General features: G+C 47.0%; 1 protein-coding gene across 1 annotated transcript in view; it reads left to right on the forward strand.

Annotated features, from left to right (window-relative positions):
* Nucleotides 1-345: 345 nt before the first annotated feature.
* Nucleotides 346-22,979, forward strand: part of GPR89B (G protein-coupled receptor 89B) — a 29,224-nt gene continuing 6,590 nt past the window's right edge. The window contains exons 1-9 of the mRNA XM_054166003.1: nucleotides 346-444; nucleotides 4,879-4,938; nucleotides 6,699-6,802; nucleotides 8,293-8,399; nucleotides 9,377-9,478; nucleotides 13,745-13,865; nucleotides 15,091-15,171; nucleotides 20,659-20,768; nucleotides 22,714-22,802. Of these exons, the coding sequence (XP_054021978.1) occupies nucleotides 403-444; nucleotides 4,879-4,938; nucleotides 6,699-6,802; nucleotides 8,293-8,399; nucleotides 9,377-9,478; nucleotides 13,745-13,865; nucleotides 15,091-15,171; nucleotides 20,659-20,768; nucleotides 22,714-22,802 (816 nt within the window). The 5' untranslated portion in view covers nucleotides 346-402. The remainder of the gene's footprint in view (nucleotides 445-4,878; nucleotides 4,939-6,698; nucleotides 6,803-8,292; nucleotides 8,400-9,376; nucleotides 9,479-13,744; nucleotides 13,866-15,090; nucleotides 15,172-20,658; nucleotides 20,769-22,713; nucleotides 22,803-22,979) is intronic.

Genomic DNA, 22,979 nt, shown 5'->3' on the forward strand with positions numbered 1-22,979 from the left:
GTGCTTGCAGCTCCAGCTGGCCACCTCATTCCCTGTCCGGCAGCGGCTTCCCTTTCCTAGACTCGCCTGTGCAGTCAGAGAGGCACTACCTGCCGAGTTTGGACAAGGGCCGGGAAAAGGGCTCACGTTTTCCCAACAGCTCCCACTCAGCAAGCTGCCAGCGCCAACTCGAGACTGCCCTAACAGGGCCAGACTCCGCCGCTGCACGTCGCAGCGAGAGAACTAGGAACAACCAACACCCGCCCCGCCTGGGCGCCAAGGCTGAACGCAGCCTCTTCTTCCGGGCCGCGCTCCTTCCGCCGCCCCGCCCCCGGCCCCGCCCCCGGCGGCGCGACCGGCGAGGCAGGCGCCTGCGCACTGCAGGCAGAGGCGTGTGCGGGGCGGGCGGCGGTAGTGGCTGCCATGAGCTTCCTCATCGACTCCAGCATCATGGTCACCTCCCAGGTATCCCGCTGCTGCGCGGCGCGGTCCCCCGCCCCAGAGGGATGAGACAGGGGGCGGGGGCGAGATGGGGCTCGCCGCGGTCCGGCTCACCCGCCGTCCCTCCTGAAGGGGCCCCTGTCAGGGGCTGGAGGCGGTGCCTGCTGCCGCGCATGCGCCCGCCGCGCCTGAGCGGTGCGGAGGGGCCCGCGGCGGGCTCCGTGGCTGCCGCGGGGTCATGGTGTAATGCTTCTCGCTGTGCTCCGCCGCTGCCTCCTCCCCCCCTCCCCTTCCCCTTTCCCCCCAGGCTTCGCACGCTGATCGGAAGGGGAGCGGCTCCGGTCCTGGATTCGGTCACTAGCCGATGCTCAGCAGCAACAGTGGAATAAAACCTCGACGCTGCGAATTCAGCGGTGTTAAAGCTGCTGGTTTGTCATGCTGTGGCTCCCCGCCCTTTTCTGTCGCCAGAGCTCCTGTTACAGGAGAAGATAAGCTGTGTGCATCTTTGGACTTCTTCCTTACGTGTCACAGTGACCGTTGCTCTCAGAGACACGCCAGGTCAGAGTGTAACACCAAAAGATTCGGTGGATGAGGCTGTAGGGAATGCAGCTTTTGTAATACTGCATCACTTCGATAAATTTAGTTTTTCTTAGTTGGGCAGGCAGGGAAGGCCATCTTGCTATGCATTATTTAGAATCATAGAATCAGTAAGGTTGGAAAAGACCTCAGAGATCATCAAGTCCAACCTATCGCCCAACACTTCATGACTGACTAAACTATGGCTTCTTTGTTCCTGGTATTCTTCAACAAGGTTAATCATAGGCAGTTGGGCCAGGTGACAGTTCTTGGGCCCTTCCAGCTGAAGTTTTCTTCCATTCCCATTCCATTCCATTCCAACTCATGGTTTGCCCCTGAGGAGTATGCTTGTGTACAACTTGGGAAGATTTTTCAGGGTCTGCTTTAAAGAACTAAAAATTACACCTCTATTTTATCTTAAACACCTCATTTTCCCACAGATTCATCCCTGTGATACAGCATTTCCTTCAGCTTTTACTTTCTGCTGCCATCGAAGTAATCTTTCAATTGGTTTCTGTTTCACACCAACAGAATTCACTTGGAAGCCCTTTAAACCTTTCTGTGTCTTCCTGTATTTATCATTATGAAGTGGGTTGTGGTCTTAACAGAGTTGAAGCTGCCCTGTTACTTTGTGGGAGGAAATACCTTCTTTATTAGGCTCCTTTGCTGGTAATTTATCTTGTCATAGTATTCTCTTTGACCTTTTGTCTCCTGCTTGCTACTCTGCTCCCTCCTCAGTGAGCATCTTTTTTTCCTGTCTGCCCCTTTGGCAGCTGAGGTGGTTGAACTGCTTCTGCCATAAGGAGAAGATTCTGCTCTGTCTGCTTCCACTTTGCTGGTGCAGTCACATTCTCTGACTTAAATTCACTCTAATATTTGGGTAAAGAAGTTCAGCTGGATCAGAGGGATCTATCTGATCAGCTTCCTGCCTGGTGCGAAATTTTTTGTCCTGTAGTGAAGAGGGATGAAATGAGGAAATAGAACCTCACCTCTCTCAGCAGCAGTTAATTGTCTTATATAGATTTTCATGCACAGTTCTGTAGTTTTCAGAACAGCTTCTGGCTGATTCTTGGAGGCACACTGGTCTCCTACTTGCTACTGCTTTGGGTTTGGCCCCTAACATGCTTTTTCATTGTCAGCCCCTTGAGTGTAGTAGCTTTGATAGTTAACAGTTCACACAGAACAAACCTTCCCCATTATTTGCTTTGGATTCTAAGATAAAATCATACAATTGTTTTGAGTTGGGACTTCTCTAATTGCTTTTCTTTCATTTGTGATGGCAATTTTGCATGTTATCATCTTCAAAAGTGTCAATGTAGATACTTAAGTTGTGGTGTGTAATTGCTAAATGCTTTCTAGCTTAACATGGTCACATAATGGCTTTCTGTGCTTTTACACAATCCCTAACACAATGGAAGTCTAATCTTCATATGTAACTCCCTCTGTTATGATTGTACTTGGCTAGCCTCATCTCTTTTCTTTCTCTTTCTTATGTCTTTTTGACCTTTTTTCCTTCTTTCTGCTGTTAATTGTGACATTACATTGTGTAAATATCATTTGCTTGTCATACTTCTCTAAGTTATGACCTCTAGGTAGGAGGCTTATGGAATAGCTTGCATTTTTTCTGTTTGCCATCAATTACTTTAAAGTCTGAAGTCCTCCTTGGAGAGGTTGTGGCAGGTGTTTCCAATCCTATTTTAGTTCTTCTTTCAAGGCAAATGTATTTGATTTTACTTGCTCAGCATTCTAAGTATTCTGTGTCTGTATATCATTATAGAGAGCTCCTGAAATGCAAGGCATTACTGGCTTGTACTGCTTCACCTACCTTGCCCATGTGTCTTTCTGCAGCTCTAGATAGTGCTTGGAGACATTCAGTACAGCCTTTTCCTTACCTTAGAGATACTTCTTCAGAGTGGCTGGAGAGCAGCCAGGCAGAAAGGGACCTGGGGGTACTGGTTGACAGCTAGCTGAACATGAGCCAGCAGTGTGCCCAGGTGGCCAAGAAGGCCAATGGCATCCTGGCCTGCATCAGGAACAGTGTGGCCAGCAGGAGCAGGGAAGTCATTGTGCCCTGTACTCAGCACTGGTGAGGCCACACCTTGAGTCCTGTGTCCACTTCTGGGCCCCTCAGTTTAGGAAAGATGTTGAGTTGCTGGTAATTGTCCAGAGAAGGGCAACAAAGCTGGGGAGGGGTCTGGAGCACAGCCCTGGGAGGAGAGGCTGAGGGAGCTGGGGTTGCTTAGCCTGGAGAAGAGGAGACTCAGGGGAGACCTTCTTGCTCTCTCCAACTACTTGAAGGGAGGTTGTGGACAGGTGGGGGTTGGTCTCTTCTCCCAGGCACCCAGCACCAGAACAAGAGGACACAGTCTCAAGCTGCACCAGGGGAGGTTTGGGCTGGATCTTAGGAAGAAATTCTTCATAGAGTGATTGCCCATTGGAGTCACAGAATCACCAAGGTTGGAAGAGACCTCAAAGATCAGCAAGTCCAACCTGTCACCACAGACCTCATGACTAAACCATGGCAGCAAGTGCCACATTCAGTCCCCTCTTGAACACCTACATGGAATGGGCTGCCTGGAGAGGTGGTGGAGTCACCATCACTGGAGGTGTTTGGGAAGAGACTGGATGAGGCACTTGGTGCCATGGTTTAGTGAATTAGATGGTGTTGGATGATAGGTTGGACTTGATGATCTCAAAGGTCTCTTCCAACCTGGTCCTATCCTATCCTATCCTATCCTATCCTATCCTATCCTATCCTATCCTATCCTATCCTATCCTATCCTATTACCTTTCACCCACATTGTGTCAGTGTATAACTGGATTTAGTGTAAAGACTACTCCAGAAAACTCAAATTCACATTTAATCATAAAGAAACAGCAGGTATTTTAATCAAATCTACTCATCCCTGTAGTATGTTTATGTTGTGGACATCCAGGTGTTTACTTGGCTTCCATTCCCACCATGTTTCTTTTGAAAACTGTAAGATTTAATTTGGTAGATCAGAAGAGTGAAACTAGAAACAGCACTGCACAGGATTCTGTCAGGCTAGGAACTGAGGAATTCTGAGAACTCAGGAGTACAGAACTGGGCTGTCTCTGGCTGGATCTTCCTTCCTTGTCTGCCACATAGGAATATGTAAAAATATTCTCTCCACGGTATACCTTGGCAGCTTGTGGTGGTTTAAGCCTTAACTGGGAGTTAAGAGCTCAGATGGGGGGAAGGTTGAGAATCTCTCCCACACTCCCCCCTCCTCCCTCCCAGCAGAGAGGGAAAAAAGAGGGAAAGGAGCAAATCCACCAAACAATAATTTGGAGTCAGCTTGGAAGTAGAGAGGTAAAGAGTTTTTTCTTTAAACAAAATAGAACAACACAAAATATATCAATAACAGGTAAGGTTCACAAGGGCAAGGAACAAGGATGGATGGGAGGAGGACAAAGAGGAAGAATACAAAACCAGTCTCTCTCTGAAGAGGCACAGAGGCAGCAGGGAGAAGGATCAGGCCTGACCACGTGGCAGAGGAGCCGGAAAGCAGCCTCAGTAGCTCTCAGCCAGGAGAGGCAGGAGCCAAAAGGAGCTAATAGCTGCAATGCCCTGCTTTTTAAACCCTAGCTGGGCAGGGAGTGTGGAGTGGAACAGACTCAGCTTCCCAGGGGGAAAATGCCCTGCAGGGAGGGCAAAGCACCTGCAAGCCCTCCCTCCTGCTTGGTCTTTTGTGTTTTCAGAATGGGCATTAACCCACCGCACAGCATTTCATCTGCTGTGGATTTGGGCTACTCTGGCCCAGCGCTTCTCCATGGGTTCCATCTAAGAACAGTAGTGAAGTGGCTTTGTGGTTTGCGTGTTGCTGGATACAAATGTGAAGTGCTTCATCTCTTCTGCAGGTGCTGTTCTTTGGATTTGGGTGGCTGTTCTTCATGCGTAAGCTCTTCAAGGATTATGAGGTGAGAAAGGACCTTTCCTTACAGCTCTCTGTCTTAAAAGCTACTCCTGATTGTAGAAACGTTTTTAAAGCAGCATTTGGACTTTCCCCTCACTTTAAGCCCTCTCAGTTTTCTTTGTTTCTACAGTTACTTTATTTTTGATTTCTTCTTACAGTTCTGTTTGAAAGACTCCTAGAGACATGAGGAACTGGGTTGTTCTGGGGCCAGTGAAAGTTTCTACATTGTCTGCTGTTAAATAAAATAAATCATAGAATCAGTAAGATTGGAAAAGACCTCAGAGATCATCAAGTCCAACCTGTCACCCAACACCTCATGATTAACTAAACCATGGCTTCAAGTGCCATGTCCAATCCCTTTTTGAACACCTCCAGGGATGGTGACTCTACCACCTCCCTGGGCAGCACATTCCAAGGGCCAATTACTCTTTCTGTGAAGAACTTTCTCCTCACCTCCAGCCTAAACCTCCCCTGGCACAGCTTGAGACTGTGTCCTCTTGTTCTGGTGCTGGGTGCCTGGGAGAAGAGACCAACCCCCAGCTGGCTACAACCTCCCTTCAGGGAGCTGTAGACAGCAAGAAGGTCTCCCCTGAGCCTCCTCTTCTCCAGGCTAAACACCCCAAGCTGCCTTGGCCGCTCCTCACAGGGCTGTGCTCCAAACCTCTCCCCAGCTTCATTACCCTTCTCTGGACATGTTCAAGTGTCTCAAAATCCTTCTTAAATTGAGAGGCCCAGAACTGGACACAGGACTCCAGGTGTGGCCTAACCAGTGCTGAGTACAGGGGCACATGACTTCTCTGCTCTTGCTGGCCACACTATTCCTGACACCGACCAAGGTGCCCTTGGCCTTCTTGGCCACCTGGGCACACTGCTGGCTCATGTTCAGCCTACTCTCAACCAGTATCCCCAGGTCCCTTTCTGCCTGACTGCTCTCCAGTCACTCTGACCCCAGTTTGGGGTTGTTGTGGCCAAAGTGCAGCACCTGGCACTTGGACTTGTTGAGTGCCATCATGTTGGACTCTGCCCATCTGTCCAGCCTGGCAAGGTCCCTCTGCAGAGCTCTCCTACCCTCTAACAGATCAACTCCTGCCTCCAGCTTGGTGTCGTCTGCAAACTTACTATTGACGGACTCAATCCCCTCCTCCAGATCATCAATAAAGATATTGAACAGGATGGGGCATGTACATGTACAGGGCTAATAAGAAACTGTTTTGCTTAAATAAGACTGTCTTAGGCAATTGTAAGATTTTTGAGAGAAAATCAAATTCAGTGCCTAAACTCAGTGAGATGTGTTTGTTGCAGCTGAACTGTTTGTGAGGATTGGGTGGGATAAGATGATTGTGTTGTCTTATCTCTAGAGTGGTATGAGAGAATATAGAGTCTAGGTCAGAGGTGACCTAAGTGTGAGCCAGATTCAGACCTCAAACATTTTTGTGATGTGGATCTTATGTTTAAATCTCAGGGCAAAGAGTTCTGTTAGGAAAGATCTATCATTAGTGAAGCTGACATGGATTATTGCCTGCTTCATGTGTCTGTTACATGTGCCCATAGCTGCAATCAGCGTTACACTGAGCAACTTAAGAGTTTGCCCTCTGGTTTCTAACAGGCTACTGGTTTTTCCCCTTTTAAATGAAGGGTAAGGTGCCTTGAAGCAAGTTGCTTGCTATTGTATTTTATGGTTTGCTTTTGTTACCTAAGGGATATCAGGATGCCATTCTAGGAGTGGAAGTGCCTGATGTCTCTAGCTTGTTTTCTCCATTGCAGGTACGACAGTATGTGGTCCAGGTGATCTTCTCTGTGACTTTTGCCTTCTCTTGTACCATGTTTGAACTCATCATATTTGAGATTTTGGGAGTGCTAAACAGCAGGTGAGTCTGGGAGCTCACTCAAGGACTACCCTGCCTTGTGTTGTGCAGCATTTTCAGTCTGACTTGTAAATTAATGGGTTAGTCTTGGATGGTGGAAATTGCGTGAGAAAATGGTGAGCGGCTCGGAAGGTGTTTTAGGAGCGCCAGCAGCACCAATTTTCCATGCAGTTGCTATTAATGTGGTCTGGGTCCTTAGGGCAAGGCTTTAGTCTTTGACTTTCTCCATTTGTGAAGTTAAAAGAAACAGTAGCATTGTAAAAAAAGAAACAGGAGTATTTGAAAGCTTCAGATCATGCTGAAGAGCACTTTTCAAATGTTCAGGGCTATAGAAACTGAAAGCACCAGTTTAGTGATCAGAGCTATGAATAAGATGTGAAGCTAATTGTGGAGTGAAAACTACTTCTCTAGTAATACAATATTTGTGAATCAAAGGCATGTCCTCCCTTGACACAGGGTGAGGACTTTCATATAAAGGGAATGTTAAAAAGTGTCTACTTCAGAAGACTGTAGGAGAGAGAAGACAGCAGCAACACGTGGAGACTAGCTCTCATCGTACTCATACAAGAGGGCAGTCAAAGGGGTTGAAAGGCAAGAAGTACAAAACCAAAAAAAGGTAGAGTTAGTTCTGACTGTATGTTATTAATCTGTAGAGCTTGCAGCCAGAGAGATTGCTGAGGAGAACACTTTCACAAGCTTCAGTACGAGGGTGGGCATCAATATAGATGAAAATGTTTGCCTCTGAGTAAGCTAGGAAAAAGTGACAAGGAGCCTTGTAGTTTCTCCTTCCATGAGGCATAAAGAGGATGTGACCCAAAACTGGGAGCAGGACATGTATTTTTCTGTTGAAACTCAAGTGGAAAGTCAGTTCAGCCAAAATGAATCTTACCTACATTTGCAGATCTCCTTTGGCTAGAGCAGTACTGTGATCTGTGTGTGTATGTTAAAGTTCTTTCTTTGCAGATGTCTTGCAGATGAGACAACTCATTTCAAGTGAAACATGTTCAATTATGAACATTACATTTTTCATCTTTCCAATCCAAATTCAGCCTTTTTGACTCAGCCACTCAGTACAGAATTGTTTACTCTCTGTCCATACTTTTGATGTACTGTTCAACTAGATGAGCAGTGGATCAAGTGTATCATGCTGCAGTTGGTGTCAGCCACTGCAGAAAAGCCAGTATTTGATAAAATAGCCCAGCATGTTTTCCCAGGTAGTTGTTAATTTGGGAATGCACATTCTTGACCTCTGTAACAAACAAGCTATCAAAAAGAACTCCAACGAAACAAAAAGCCCTAAAACAACAAGCCCCCAAACAACCAACCCTCCCTCCTCAATGCAAGCAGCAAGGCCAGTCCAGAATATTCTACATGCTAGGCCAATATTATCCAGTGCTTGATGTAGTTGAAAGGATTGCATTGACATGCAGTTGTCTTTGAGACACTTGTTGTACTATCATAGCTTGCTAATCAGTGTCTTGACTTTGTTTTAGCTCTCGATATTTCCACTGGAAGCTGAACCTGTGTGTCATTTTGCTCATCCTTGTCTTCATGGTACCCTTCTACATTGGGTACTTTGTTGTGAGCAATATCAGATTATGTGAGTACTTGATTTATGAGTGTGGGGCTGTGCTCTTCTGAGAAAGAGAGATGTGTTGGTCACCTGCTGTATCTCCCTCCTTCCTCTGGCTTTGTTCTGACTAGATAACTTCCTGTGCTTTGGCATGAACCATTTATTGAGCTGTTAGGAGATACTTTACCTGACCCAAATAAAAGTGACTTTTCTTTGTAGGTTTCAACAAAGTTGAGCACTTTAAAGTGCTGGCTGTAGCTCTGTCAGTTTGTACATGTTTGTACATCTCCTATGAGGATAGACTGAGGGAGCTGGGGCTGTTACAGTATCACAGTATCACCAAGGTTGGAAGAGACCTCAAAGATCATCAAGCCCATCCTGTCACCACAGACCTCATGACTAGACCATGGCACCAAGTGCCACATCCAATCCTCTCTTGAACCGCTCCAGGGACGATGACTCCACCACCTCCCTGGGCAGCACATTCCAATGACAAATGTTGAGGTCTGATGTTCAGTCTGGAGAAGAGGAGGCTCTGAGGAGACCTAATTGTGGCCTTCCAGTATCTTAAGGGGGCTACAAGAAGGCTGGGGAGGGGCTTTTTGGGACGTCAGGGAGTGATATGACTAGGGGGAATGGAACAAAACTAGAAATGGGTAGATTCAGATTGGATGTTAGGAAGAAGCTCTTCACCGTGAGGGTGGTGAGACACTGGCACAGGTTGCCCAGGGAGGTGATAGAAGCCTCATCCCTGGAGGTTTTTAAGGCCAGGCTGGATGTAGCTCTGAGCAAGCTGATGTAGTGTGAGGTGTCCCTGCCCATGGCAGGGGGATTTGAACTAGATGATCCTTGAGGTCCCTTCCAACCCTAACAATTCTGTGATTCTATGTTTTGATTGCCTGTGGTCAAAGCAGCCTTTGGACCAGTGTAACAGTTTTGCAAACTTGAAAAAGTCCTGAAGGAAGAATGCCTTTAAAATGCCTTTTTTTCTCCCTCTCCTTTAGTGCACAGACAAAAACTGCTTTTTGCATGTGTTCTGTGGCTGACATTCATGTATTTCTTCTGGAAATTGGGGGATCCATTTCCTATCCTCAGCCCAAAACATGGTGAGTTTTGTGTTCTCGTTGCTTCTCTCCTGTAAATAGGCTTTGTTATCTCACTTTTAGCTTGGGATTGCTGCTGTGTCACGTTATACTATGTTTCTATAGTTGGGACTGTAGAAAATAGTTCTTGTGCCTGCTCTGCTTCGAAATCTGCAATCTTAAGGTTGTCAGACTCACAGAAATGGGTGGATACATTTGAATAATTTGCATTGATTTTCTTCCCATACCACAAGAAAACTTCAGACAAGTGATTGAGTGAGTCCTAACTGAACCTAGACTATGCAAGAATACAATGTACTTTTGAGGGTGCAATGCTTGATCCCCACAATAAGTTGATCACAATTCTTACTAACATATTTATTTTCTTGTGGAGATTAAAGCTAATTTATGTAAGAAGAGGATTAATAATGAATCCTTCATCTGCCTTTTTCTCAGTCAGAGTTTTGTTTCTTGTGACTGAAATCAGGTCAGTTTAGCATAGGTGACAAAACATGGCAGAGTGCCTAAGCATCACAGCCATTCTGGCTGTAGCCAGCAAATGCAACTGGCAGCATGTGCTAGCTTTGGTACAGCTTTGTGCACTGCCTGAGTCCAGAGGCAGTACAGTTGCAGGGTACTAGAAAGTGAGTTGGTGAGTCCTGCTGGCCTTCAGAGCTATTTATGTGCAGAATTAGCTTGGGTGTATCATCATTGCAGCCATGGAAGCAAGAATACTTAACAATGTGAAGGTACTGTGTGCACCTGGGCTAGTTTGGGTGCAACAGAACTTGTTAGCATGTGCTTAACTACTGAATCCTTCAGGTACTTAAGTGTGCAGAAGGATTATAACACTGTAGAACCCAATTGGGTCACCTGGGTCTCCTTTGTGACTAAGGTTGTCTAGGAGCACGGAAGTCATTGTGCCCTATACTCAGCACTGGTTAGGCCAAACCTTGAGTCCTGTGTCCAGTTCTGGGCCCCTCAGGTTAGGAAAGACGTTGAGTTGCTGGAAGGTGTCCAGAGAAGGGCAACAAAGCTGGGGAGGGGTCTAGAGCACAGCCCTGGGAGGAGAGGCTGAGGGAGCTGGGGTTGCTTAGCCTGGAGAAGAGGAGGCTCAGGGGAGACCTTCTTGCTCTCTCCAACTCCCTGAAGGGAGGCTGTAGCCCGGTGGGAGTTGGTCTCTTCTCCCAGGCACCCAGCACCAGAACAAGAGGACACAGTCTCAGGCTGTGCCAGGGGAAGTTTAGGCTGGCTGTTAGGAAGAAATTCTTCCCGGAAGGAGAGATTGGCCACTGGAATGTGCTGCCCAGGGAGGTGGTGGAGTCACCATCCCTGGAGGTGTTTAGGAAGAGCCTGGATGAGGCCCTTGGTGCCATAGTTTAGTTGATTAGATGGTGTTGGGTAATAGGTTGGACTTGGTGATCTCAAAGGTCTTTTACAACCTGGTTAATTCTATGCTATTCTAACCCCTTTACCAGGAAATTGGATACAGTTCTCAGCAGGTGAAATTCAGTCAGTGCCACTCAAATTGGAGAATATATCTGCCTGCATAGATAACAATCAGCTTAATCTTGCTGTTCTTTAGGAAGCTACTTTATTGTAACCTGTAAGAGAAAAATTGAAGGATTCCCGGTGCCGTGGGGTCAGCTCACCCTTTCACCTCTGATCCTAACACCTTCTGAAGAGAAAGTGCTTATGTGTGTTTTGTAACTGTGTCATTTGACACTGGAATACAACAGCTAGTGTCAAGTGCAGATCCCATTGCTCAGTGTTTCATTGCCAAGAAAAATGTGTGCCAGCTTTGAGTTGCAGATGGTGCTTGAGTTGCCAGAACATAATGACCCAATAGGAACTTAGCCATGGGCTTTGCGTAATCCTCTTCTGATCACTGAAAAGGTTCTGTGGAGCTGCAAAACAGACTTCCAGAACTGGTAGTGGGATGTTTTCTATTTTTAACTTCTGCTTTATAGGATGATACCTCCCCTTAACAGCTGTGTGGTGCCTTCTCCTGTCAGGTGTAGACGTAAGGTCAGAGCAATAGATTCTGCAGCATTTTTTTCCTGCCGTGCTGCTGGGGTGCTGCTGTCCTGCATGTACAGGCAGGGTTTCTGGAGGGCTTTGTCACATGGCTGTGGCACAATTCAAAGAGGTGGGGTCTTGCTGTGGAGGGAGATGTGACAGAAAGCTGTGCTCAGTGAGCCACTCACACTGCAGTGCCTTATTTCTAGTGTCTTTCTTAGTGCCCCTCACCCTGCTCACCTGTGTGCAGGGTGTTGTGCTGCAGCTGGGCATTGTGCTGCTTAGAGGGGCCCTTTCAAGTACCTGTGCTGGCATTCTGTGTTGGAGGGTGCCTTGCCTGGGGATGGTGATGGCAGTGTACTGCAGTTGTGAAATGCACCATCAGTCAAAGGCTCCAGGTCAGGAGTCCTGGTGGGTTTGCAGGTTGTTCAATAGACCTGAGGGAGCCTGTACTGTATCACAGTATCACAGTATCACAGAATCACCAAGGCTGGAAGAGACCCCAAGGATCATCGAGTCCAACCTGTCTCCACAGACCTCATGACTAGGCCATGGCACCAAGTGCCACGTTCAGTCCCCTCCTGAACCCCTCCAGGGATGGTGACTCCACCACCTCCCTGGGCAGCACATCCCAATGGCGAACGACTCGCTCAGTGAAGAACTTTCTCCTCACCTCGAGTCTAAACCTCCCCTGGCACAGCTTGAGACTGTGTCCCCTTGTTCTGGTGCTGGTTGCCTGGGAGAAGAGACCAACCCCTTCCTGGCTACAACCACCTTTCAGGTAGTTGCAGAAAGCAATGAGGTCACCCCTGAGCCTCCTCTTCTCCAGGCTAAACAACCCCAGCTCCCTCAGCCTCTCCTCACAGGGCTGTGCTCAAGGCCTCTCCCCAGCCTTGTTGCCCTTCTCTGGACACCTTCAAGTGTCTCAATGTCCTTCTTAAACTGTGGGGCCCAGAACTGGACACAGGACTCAAGGTGTGGCCTAACCAATGCAGAGTCCAGGGGCACAATGACCTCCCTGCTCCTGCTGGCCACACTATTCCTAATGCAGGCCAGGATGCCTAGACTGGAAGGAAGCTATACTGTACTCAGTTACATCCTAGTATTCCAATAAAAGTCTTCTCTTTGTCTGAGTTACTAGAACATTTGTTTTGTCTGAGCTGATCAGAAGAGCAGGGTTGCTGTGAGTGTTGTGGGGGAAGCATTGCTTTAACCAGTGGAATGTCATGGCGTTTTGAAGGCATCTCTGCTTTAACTGCTGCTCGCAGTGCGTGGGGCAAAAAGCCAGTGTATTGTAGCACATTCTGTAGCTCTTGCAAATCTCTATGCAGCTGCACATGACTGAGTGTCTCTGTCTCCCTTTGTGAAGTCTTTTTGCCTCGTTTTCATCATTTATTCCACTTCTCTGAAGCATGAAATGTGGCTTGGCGCTTGGCCATCTCCGCTTTGCAATCGTGTAAGCTCCAAATGTGCTGTGTGTGGCAGCTGCTCTGTAACTAGCTCCCTAAAAAGTGAGTGATGTTTAGTAGCACATGGCACTGCATCCTGAGAAGACAGGTTGAGATCTGTGTTTAATGGTGGAGAAGAATAAATGCAAGTTCAGTGCTTGGTGTTGATTACAGCACAGGCTTTATGTACTTGCAGTATTGCATGAATGAATGTTTAGAGTCTGCCTGGTGCTCAGGTGGAATGCCTTGCTGGTGGTCACCTCAACAATATGTGTTTGCCCCCAAGATGAATACTGAACAGCCGGGAGCAGCATAAGCATCCCCACACTGTGATAACTCCACTGTCCTACAACACAAATTGTGTCTGACCTGGAGGGGAGTCACTTGTAATGACAATTGACAGGGTAGGACTTCCTCTTTATGGCTCAGGCATTTCTGGAAGAGTTTGCCAGACTGACTGGTAACTCTCTCCTGATTATTGCAGAAGAGGCCTCCTTTATAGTGTCTGATGGATGATTTGTCTTCCCACCTCTGCAAAGTTTAATCACTAATGTTTTATTAATTTAGAACCAAAATATTTACTGTTAATCTTCTCCAGATTGGTCTTAAGCTCCTTTGTAGCTAGAGTTTTCCATCCCTTTTCTAAGCTTTTTATGCTTTGTCTCAGGGAGGCTTTCTACCTCTCTTTTTGTAGTCCCTGCCTGCACTTCTGGAAGGCTGTCACATGTATAAAGCAGCTCTGTATGTGTGTGATGTGAAGTCACCAAGTATGGAGCAGAGTGAAGAGGGCAAGGTTACTGATACTGTGTTTTTTGTCTCTTAGGTATCCTCTCCATAGAACAGCTTATCAGCCGTGTGGGTGTGATTGGGGTGACACTCATGGCTTTGCTGTCAGGATTTGGGGCTGTCAACTGTCCATACACTTACATGTCTTACTTTCTCAGGTAACTGCAGCCTTGAGAAGTATTTTGTCCATCTTTTGGAGATTATTCTTCTGCTTTTCCTACAGCATTAATTCATTATTTATTTATCATCATCAGTAAGTTTGCAGATGACACCAAGCTGGGGGCAGGAGTTGATCTGTTAGAGGGCAGGAGAGCTCTGCAGAGGGACCTTGGCAGGCTGGACAGATGGGCAGAGTCTAAAGGCAGGAGATTGAACACATCTAAGTGCCAGGTTCTACACATTGGCCACAACAACCCCATGCAGTGCTACAGGCTGGGGTCAGAGTGGCTGGAGAGCAGCCAGGTAGAAAGGGACATGGGGGTACTGCTTCATAGTAAGCTGAACATGAGCCAGCAGTGTGCCCAGGTGGCCAAGAAGGCCAAGGGCATCCTGGCCATATCAGGAATAGTGTGGCCAGCAGGAGCAGGGAAGTCATTGTGCCCTGTGCTCAGCACTGCTCAGGCCACACCTTGAGTCCTGTGTCCAGTTCTGGGCCCCTCAGTTTAGGAAAGATGTTGAGCTGCTGGAAGGTGTCCAGAGAAGGGCAACAAAGCTGGGGAGGGGTCTGGAGCACAGCCCTGTGAGGAGAGGCTGAGGGAGCTGGGGTTGCTTAGCCTGGAGAAGAGAAGGCTCAGGGGAGACCTTCTTGCTCTCTGCAACTCCCTGAAGGGAGGTTGCAGCCAGGAGGGTGTTGGTCTCTTCTCCCAGGCAACCAGCACCAGAACAAGAGGACACAGTCTCAAGCTGTGCCAGGGGAGGTTTAGGCTGGATGTTAGGAAGAAGTTCTTCCCAACAAGAGGGATTGCCCATTGGAATGTGCTGCCCAGGGAGGTGGTGGAGTCACCATCCCTGGAGGTGTTTAGGAAGAGTCTGGATGAGGCACTTGGTGCCATGGCTTAGTTGCTTAGATGGTGTTGGGTAATAGGTTGGACTTGATGATCTCAAAGGTCTTTTCCAACTTGGTTAATTCTATTCTATTCTATTCTGTTCTGTTCTATTCTGTTCTATTCTATTCTATTTCATTCTATTCAATTCTATTCTATTCTATTCTATTCTGTTCTGTTCTGTTCTGTTTAAATCTTGCCATGTCTGCATGCTAGGACCATTTCCATTGTTGAAGCATGTTCTCCTTTCACAGGCTTCTCTCTTCTTTGTTTCATGTATACCTGTATGTTTCCTCTGTGATGGGATGGGAGGCCTCACTGAGTGTCTTTGTCTTTGCAGGAATGTCACAGACGCAGATATCCTGGCTTTGGAGCGAAGACTCCTTCAGACCATGGACATGATTGTTAGCAAGAAAAAAAGGTGAGAAGGCTGCAGTAGCACAACATGATGTATTTAAAGGATTGTAGCAGTTTGGGATGGGTCCCCCCATGCTGCTGCTGCATAAGACACACCCCCAGTGTCCTGAGGGTCCAACCCAGTGGGTGGACACAGGAAGCTGTGTATTTCATCCCATTATATCCTGCTCCCTACAAATCTACATGCAAAGTTCTACACTTCCTCTTTCTTCCCTCACCGCTCCTATGGAGATGCTCCCTATCTGGTAATGGATGGGGAGTCATCTCGAGGCCTCTTGGGTCCTGGCCAGGCCAGGCCTGGAGGAGAAGGGGGAAGGGCAATCTCAGATTTGGCCAGCTGAGATTAGCCTAACAGTGAAGGGGAGGGGAGAAAGAGCCCTGGGGGTTTTGGGTGTACCTTCAGGTGGGGAGAGGGAAGTGTTGGGATGCTTCTGGGTATGCTTTGGGATCTCCTTTTGTCACTGTGCTTGTGGTTCTCTGTAAAACATTCACTGCTTCTCCATTTCAACTTTCCACCGCTTCTGCAGTCCGTTTGTCTGAGTCTCATTTTTCCTGCCTGTGGTGGGAGGGAAGGAAGGAAGGATTGGCCTTTCAACCCACCACAAGGATTTTGAGTTAGTGTGGTGTAAGGTGGTTCTTGAAATTACCAAAAATTATTAGTCCTGTCAGGGCTCTGTGTTCCAGTGAAACAAGTGACTGAGTTGGGTTGAGCTGTGTTTCATTCTGCCCTGATACTCAGCTTTGTTTTTCTCCTAGTCATGCCCTGAACAGTTGCCTTTCCTACTGTAGTGGCACAGATTAGAATTCCAAGGCAAGCTGTAGCTTTCTGATGGCATTGATATTACACTAGTGTGTAATATCAATGATGAGCCAGTGACCCTTATGCCACCACTGCTCTTACTGGTGGTTTTGGTACAGAAACTGGTTCATACATATTGAGTGCTCTCCCACTGTGTGCATCTGGCGTTTCGTGGTCAAAGCTGAAGCAGGCTAGTGAGCTGGTGTGGGCACAGCTAATGGCACTTCTTGCAAATGGCAAGGTTTACATTACTTAGGTTTTGCAGAATTGTAAAATACAGAATCACAGAACATTAGGGGCTGGAAGGGGCCTCGAAAGATCATCTAGTCCAACCTCCCTGAGTAGCAGGATCACCTATACCAGATCAAACAGGAACGCATCCAGGTGGGGTTTGAGTATCTCCAGAGTGGGAGACTCCACAACCTCACTGGGCAGCCTGTTCCAGTTTTCCCTCATGTTTCCATGGAACTTCCTGTGCCTCAACTTCCACCCATTGCCCCTTGTCCTTTCATTGGACATCACTGAGAAGAGCCCAGTTCCACCCTGGCACTCACTCTTAATGTATTTATAAACATTAATGAGATCACCCTTCAGTCTCCTCCAAGCTAAAGAGCCCCAGGTCCGCCAGTTTCTCCTCATGAGGAAGGTGTTCCACTCCCTTAATCATTTTTGTGACTCTGTGCTGGACTCTTTCAAGGAGTTCCCTGACCTTCTTGAATTATTGCTAATGTAGTGTAGTGCACAAGCCTGCAGAACTCTGCTTTTGCTGGCTTATCTTCTTCCCTGCACCTCAAGTGAAAAAGCTACTCTTGGAAGCAATGTGATTTCATTTACACTGAAAAGATTTTTGTCTGCTGTTCCAAATTGCAAATGATATGCCTTACTAGTTGTGCAGAATAAATGCAATTACCATAGTCACTTCAGAGGTTTGACTGTCTGACACTGAGTTCTCAAAACAGTTCCCCCAGACTTTGCTTTTGGTGCATTAATGCTTTAAGGGAACCTTTTAATGCCTGATGTGAGCTTTTAGGTAGTTAAACCCTGCTGAATTAGTCACCAGCATGTGTATCTGATGGTCACTATTAGCATATGGAAAGTGTAGTTGAAGCATAACTTTCTTTTTCCCTTTGGAAAATGTTAAGTGGTGAACAAGTGTTAACTCAGTATTTGGAGTCATCTCTGGGATGGTAAGTAGTGAGAGAATTTAATTACTCAGGTTTGATTGGTTTAACTGACTTAGGAGCTTTGATGGCTTTGAAGTTAAAAGATGCTGTGTAGTGCTGCCTCTGACTCTGTGCTCTTTTGTACAGCCTTTTTGGACCTCTGGTCCAGTGAGAGTAATGTGAGGCAGAAGTTAGAAACGATGTCTGGGACTTGTTAACTGACTAGCACTTTCTTGCCTTCATATGCTCAGTATCACAGTATCACTAAGGTTGGAAGAGACCCCAAGGATCATCGAGTCCAACCTGTCACCACAGACCTCATGACTAGACCATGGCATCAAGTGCCACATCCAATCCCCTCTTGAACACCTCCAGGGACGGTGACTCCACCACCTCCCTGGGCAGCACATTCCAATGACGAACGACTCACTCGGTGAAGAACTTTCTCCTCACTTCGAGTCTAAACCTCCCCTGGCACAGCTTGAGACTGTGTCCCCTTGTTCTGGTGCTGGTTGCCTGGGAGAAGAGACCAACCCCCACCTGGCTGCAACCACCTTTCAGGTAGTTGTAGAGGGCAATGAGGTCACCCCTGAGCCTCCTCTTCTCCAGGCTAAACAACCCCAGCTCCCTCAGCCTCTCCTCACAGGGCTGTGCTCAAGGCCTCTCCCCAGCCTTGTTGCCCTTCTCTGGACACCTTCAAGGGTCTCAATGTCCTTCTTAAACTGAGGGGCCCAGAACTGGACACAGGACTCAAGGTGTGGCCTAACCAATGCAGAGTACAAGGGCACAATGACCTCCCTGCTCCTGCTGGCCACACTATTCCTAATGCAGGCCAGGATGCCATTGGCCCTCTTGGCCACCTGGGCACATTGCTGGCTCATGTTTAGGCAGCTGTCGATCAGCACCCCCAGGTCACTCTCTGTTTGGCAGCTCTCAGCCACTCTGACCCCAGCCTGTAGCTCTGCATGGGGTTGCTGTGGCCAAAGTGCAGCCCCTGGCACTTGGACTTGTTGAATGCCATCCTGTTGGACTCTGCCCATCTGTCCAGTTGGTCGAGGTCCCTCTGCAGAGCCTTTCCACCCTCTAACTGACCAACATCTGCTCCTAACTTGGTGTCATCTGCAAGCTTGCTGATGACTGACTCAATCCCCTCATCCAGATCATCAATGAAGATATTAAAGAGGATGGGGCCCAGCACTGATCCCTGGGGGAAATCTGGCAATCAGGAAATCTGAATGTAGCAGCAACTTTCTATCTACTATGAGGAGCCATGTAAAGTGTGCTAATTGCTTGGGAATTATACTGAAGTGCATGTATTTATGTTTCCATTTAAAAAATCAACTGTCAAAATCCCACCCAAAACTAGGTGGTCTCAAAAGTGTGTAAGAAACAGCAGCAGACACTCAAGTTCTGTGGATTTTGTTCCCTTTTGGCTTTGACAGGAACCAGTGGGTTGCATAATTAGCATATTTGCTCATATAAAGCAGAGCTTTGGAAGTCAGATTTGTATCAGCCCAAATGCAATCCAAATGATTTGGCACAGTAAGTGGGAGTAGCAGTATTTTACAGTGTAGGGTAAATCCCATAGGTCCATAAATTGTCACTTACTTGCTGTCTATCTTGCAGGACTGCTGATGACTCTGATGTGATCAGTGCTGGCAGGGGTTATATCACATAAAGCACTTTTTGTGTTCTTTGCTGAGCCTGACATTGCTTCTTACAGTGACACTTCCTCGTACTAGCTCCTTTGTCAGTAGGAGGCCGTTGTTGGAAGTTGGTTTTCTTTCTGCCTTTTGCACAGGAATAATTGTTCTTTCTTTCCTGGGTGTAATCAAGTAAAGCCTTAGGCAAACTCGCCTCTAGAGTTGGCAGGTTCTTTATTCTCCTCCTTGCAGGTATGATGTAACTAGGCCTCAGGGTTGAAGTGCCCAGATTCTGTGATGCCATTACTTCATTTTGCTTCGTGTTAGAATGAAATCAGCCTATCTGATAGAGATGTAGCATGTATCCACACAGACAAAGTGTGTGGTTTTTGCCTGTGAATTCTTTCTATGAGGTCTCCAGAACTCCTGACTACTGTGTGAGTACAGAGATCCCATTCACCTCTCAAAAGAAAAGATTCACCTTTGTAGACCTAAAGCCTTGCACTTCATCTTGACACAGCTGCACTTCTGCTACAAGGCTGTGGATCGTTTGGGATGGACCCTCGGAGTCGAGTGCTGGGAAGAAAGCAAGGATTAAAAGTGCAGTTCTTGGGTTTGGAGACTGTCAATGATGAATTGAGTTGGTCTGGGATGTGTTACTTGCAGCCTGTGGCCGTATGTGCTTTCATGTGTGTTGTGTGAGGTGCCCCCAGGGGCTTTTGCTGGATGTGAAGGGTAGCAATACTACTGGCTGCAACTACAAGAAAGGGCCTGAACGCTGTGGAGCTGTGGTTTGCCTTGACAATGCTATGAATAGTTTTCAGTTTAGGAGTGTATATCTTGCCCACAAATTTCAATGGGCAGACATGTGAGGGAGCGAGGCCAGAAGCCAGCACTGCTCATGGGAATTAGGCTGTGGTGCACATGGGAGCGTGAGGGACAATATGCAGCTGCTGCTGTAGTGTTGGAATGAGGTTTAGGAATCATGTTCACATTGCCTGAAGCGTCCAGTCATTCACTCCAGTAATGGATTTATGTGTTTGTGCTTCATAACAGCTTGTCATGCAGCCCAGTAGCAAGTGACAGCATATCAGAGAGTGCTGCTGCAAACCATCCAGCATTCACAGTTGTGGGGAGAAGGTGGATGTGCAGTGACAAGTATTCAAAGGGGAGAGAGGACCACGAGGCATCCTCTCATTCCTGAACTTCATATAGCACTGTCATGTGTTTAGGGAAAAGAAAGCAGCTAATTAAATGACTGAGAAGGCAATCTGAATTTTGCTTTTAAATTTAGTTTAAATACCTATAAGGGTTCAGGCAGAATCCTGAATGGAAGTCGTGGGAAGTGTCTCACTGAATCTTGGTTGATTAGATCTGGGCTCTACTCCAGAGCTAATCAAGATAATGTTACGAAGCAAGAGAGGTACTTATAGAATCATAGAATCAGTCAGGGTTGGAAGGGACCACAAGGATCATCTAGTTCCAACCCCCCTGCCATGGGCAGGGCCCCCCCCCCACTAGATCAGGCTGGCCAGAGCCTCATCCAACCTGGGCTTAAACACCTCCAGGGACAGGGCCTCAACCACCTCCCTGGACAACCCATTCCAGGGCTTCACCACTCTCATGGGGAAGAACTTCCTCCTCCCCTCCAGCCTGAATCTCCCCACCTCCAGCTTCATTCCATTCCCCTTAGTCCTATTGCTATCACTCAGGGAACAAAAAAAAAAGGAAGAGGGCATCTGTTTGAAATGAGTTCAGTTTAACATCATCTTCTAAGGCAGTGAGGTTTTGTGGGGGTTTTTTGCTTGGGTGGTTGCTTTGGTTTGTTGAGATTTTTAAAATGAAAATACTTTATTGCTGAGGACTTGTGTTTTCTGTTCTTTCAGGATAGCAGTGGCTCACAGGACAATGTTCCAGAGAGGAGAAGTGCATAACAAACCCACTGGCTTCTGGGGAATGATAAAAAGTGTTACAACATCTGTTTCAGGCAGTGAAAGTATCCTTCATCTGCATGCTGGCACCTACCTCAGGAGATGGCTCCAGCTTTCTTGTTTTGAAAGGAAGAGCGTTAGTTGGGCCAGCTACAAAGCATTTGTGATTCAATATGCTTCAACAGTCTGAGCAAACAACTTTCTGTTTCCTGGGAAGTTTGTTCTGTAGCACTCTACTGTCTGACCTTCTGCCCAGAACTAGGACACATATTTTCACTGTGACACAGCATGCTGCTCCTTTCCCTTTGAAATCTGCAGTTGCTTCACCATGGTTGAGATGTACAGCAGATTGCAGGACAGATGTGCACACTTATGGTGTCACATTGCAGATGTCTACCCTATCACATCACTGATGTGGGAGGCAGCTTTCTGTTCTGATGGATCCAGTGCTCATATGATTGACCTGCATGCTTTGTTTTCCTTGTAACTTGAAATATGGTCTTCCAGGATGGAGAACCAAGTGAACCCTCAGGACTGGACATGGCAGTTGAAAGCATGGTTTAGTTACTCATGAGGTGTTGAGTGATAGGTTGGACTTAATGATCTCTGAGGTCTTTTCCAACCTTATTGATTCTGTGGTTCTATGATATGGTTCTATGAACTTGAGCAAAACAATGGAGTTGGCTGAAGTGCTGAAACAATTTACCTAGCCTGTAGTTGATTTCCAGACTATGTTGGAAAGCCATGAGAAAAAGAAGGGCAGGAAGCAACCTGTTGACCAGATAAATTGTTTTCATGATATATAGGTGCTATAGCAGTGTGACCAAAGGTGGATAGGAAAAGGTGAACAGAAGTAATTCTGCCCATTTGTAAGAGGCATCTGTTGGCATCTGTTGGGATCTGTAATTCTCTGACTTGCAGTTCCTTACCAGCAATTTCTGCCAGACTACCTGGAGTGTGCACTTCTGCATATTTAAGGCTGAGGGTGTTTCTTCCTCTCCTTTCCCACTAGCTGTTAAATTCAGTACTTGGCTGTTTGACAAGACTCTTCATAATAATCACTCATCACTTGGAGCCAGTTACTCAGCAGTTTTATTTATGAGGATGGTGTGAGAGTGACGTACTGTGAGATGCATTCCCATGACAAGGGACACTGATCAAAGTGGACCAGCAGCCTTCAAGAGCTGTGGTTCTATTCTGTGATGTGTTCTCCAGGCAGTGGAATAAAGAGCTTCCTGCATGACTGCCTAAACACTGTGTACTGCCTACCTTCTTAAAATGGAGTAGTGTGCAATTGAGATTTCTTTGGGTGCATCAGAAGAGAAGAGAGAAGAGAAGAGAAGAGAGAAGAGAAGAGAGAAGAGAAGAGAAGAGAGAAGAGACGAGACGAGACGAGACGAGACCAGGTTGGAAAAGACCTTTGAGATCATCAACTCCAACCTATCATCCAACACCATCTAATCAACTAAACTATAGCACCAAGTGCCTAATCCAGTCTCCTCTTCAACACCTCCAGGGACGGTGACTCCACCACCTCCCTGGGCAGCACATTCCAATGGCCAATCTCTCTTTCTGGGAAGAACTTCTTCCTAACACCCAGCCTAGTAACTGGCTCCAAGTGATGAGTGATTATTATGAAGAGTCTTGTCAAACAGCCAAATACTGAATTTAATAGCTAGTGGGAAAGGAGAGGAAAAAACATCCCCTGGTGCAGCTTGAGACTCTGTCCTCTTTTGGTGCTGGTTGCCTGGGAGAAGAGACCAACCCCCACCTGGCTACAATCTCCCTTCAGGGGGTTGTAGACAGCAAGAAGGTCTCCCCTGAGCCTCCTCTTCTCCAGGCTAAGCAACCCCAGCTCCCTCAGCCAAGGAGTATTACAATTGGATAAAAAAATAATTAACCTGGATCAGAAAAGTGGTCAAACCATTAGATGTGGCAATTGGGTGGGGAATGGTTTTGCTTTAGTTATGAATGGGTGACATTCTAGCCTTGACTGTGCTGGCTTGCCAGATCTGTCCCTTATCCAGCAAGAAGTGGATGCCCTAGAAGAGCTGAGTCGGCAGCTTTTTCTGGAAACTGCTGACTTGCATGCAACAAAGGTACATAGCAAAGTAACCAGCCCAGGTGGGTGTTGAGAGGCCAGGGTAATTTGAGAGAGATTTTATCTTGCAAGAAATTGAAGAAATGTTCAACAGGTAAAAGGTGAAATGTTTTAATGCCACGGAAGGAGGAGATCTTTAATTTGTGATCTGGTTTCCTCCCAGTTCAGATGCATA

Source organism: Dryobates pubescens, chromosome 12, assembly GCF_014839835.1.
Source record: "Dryobates pubescens isolate bDryPub1 chromosome 12, bDryPub1.pri, whole genome shotgun sequence".
In the NCBI taxonomy this organism is placed as follows: domain Eukaryota; kingdom Metazoa; phylum Chordata; class Aves; order Piciformes; family Picidae; genus Dryobates; species Dryobates pubescens.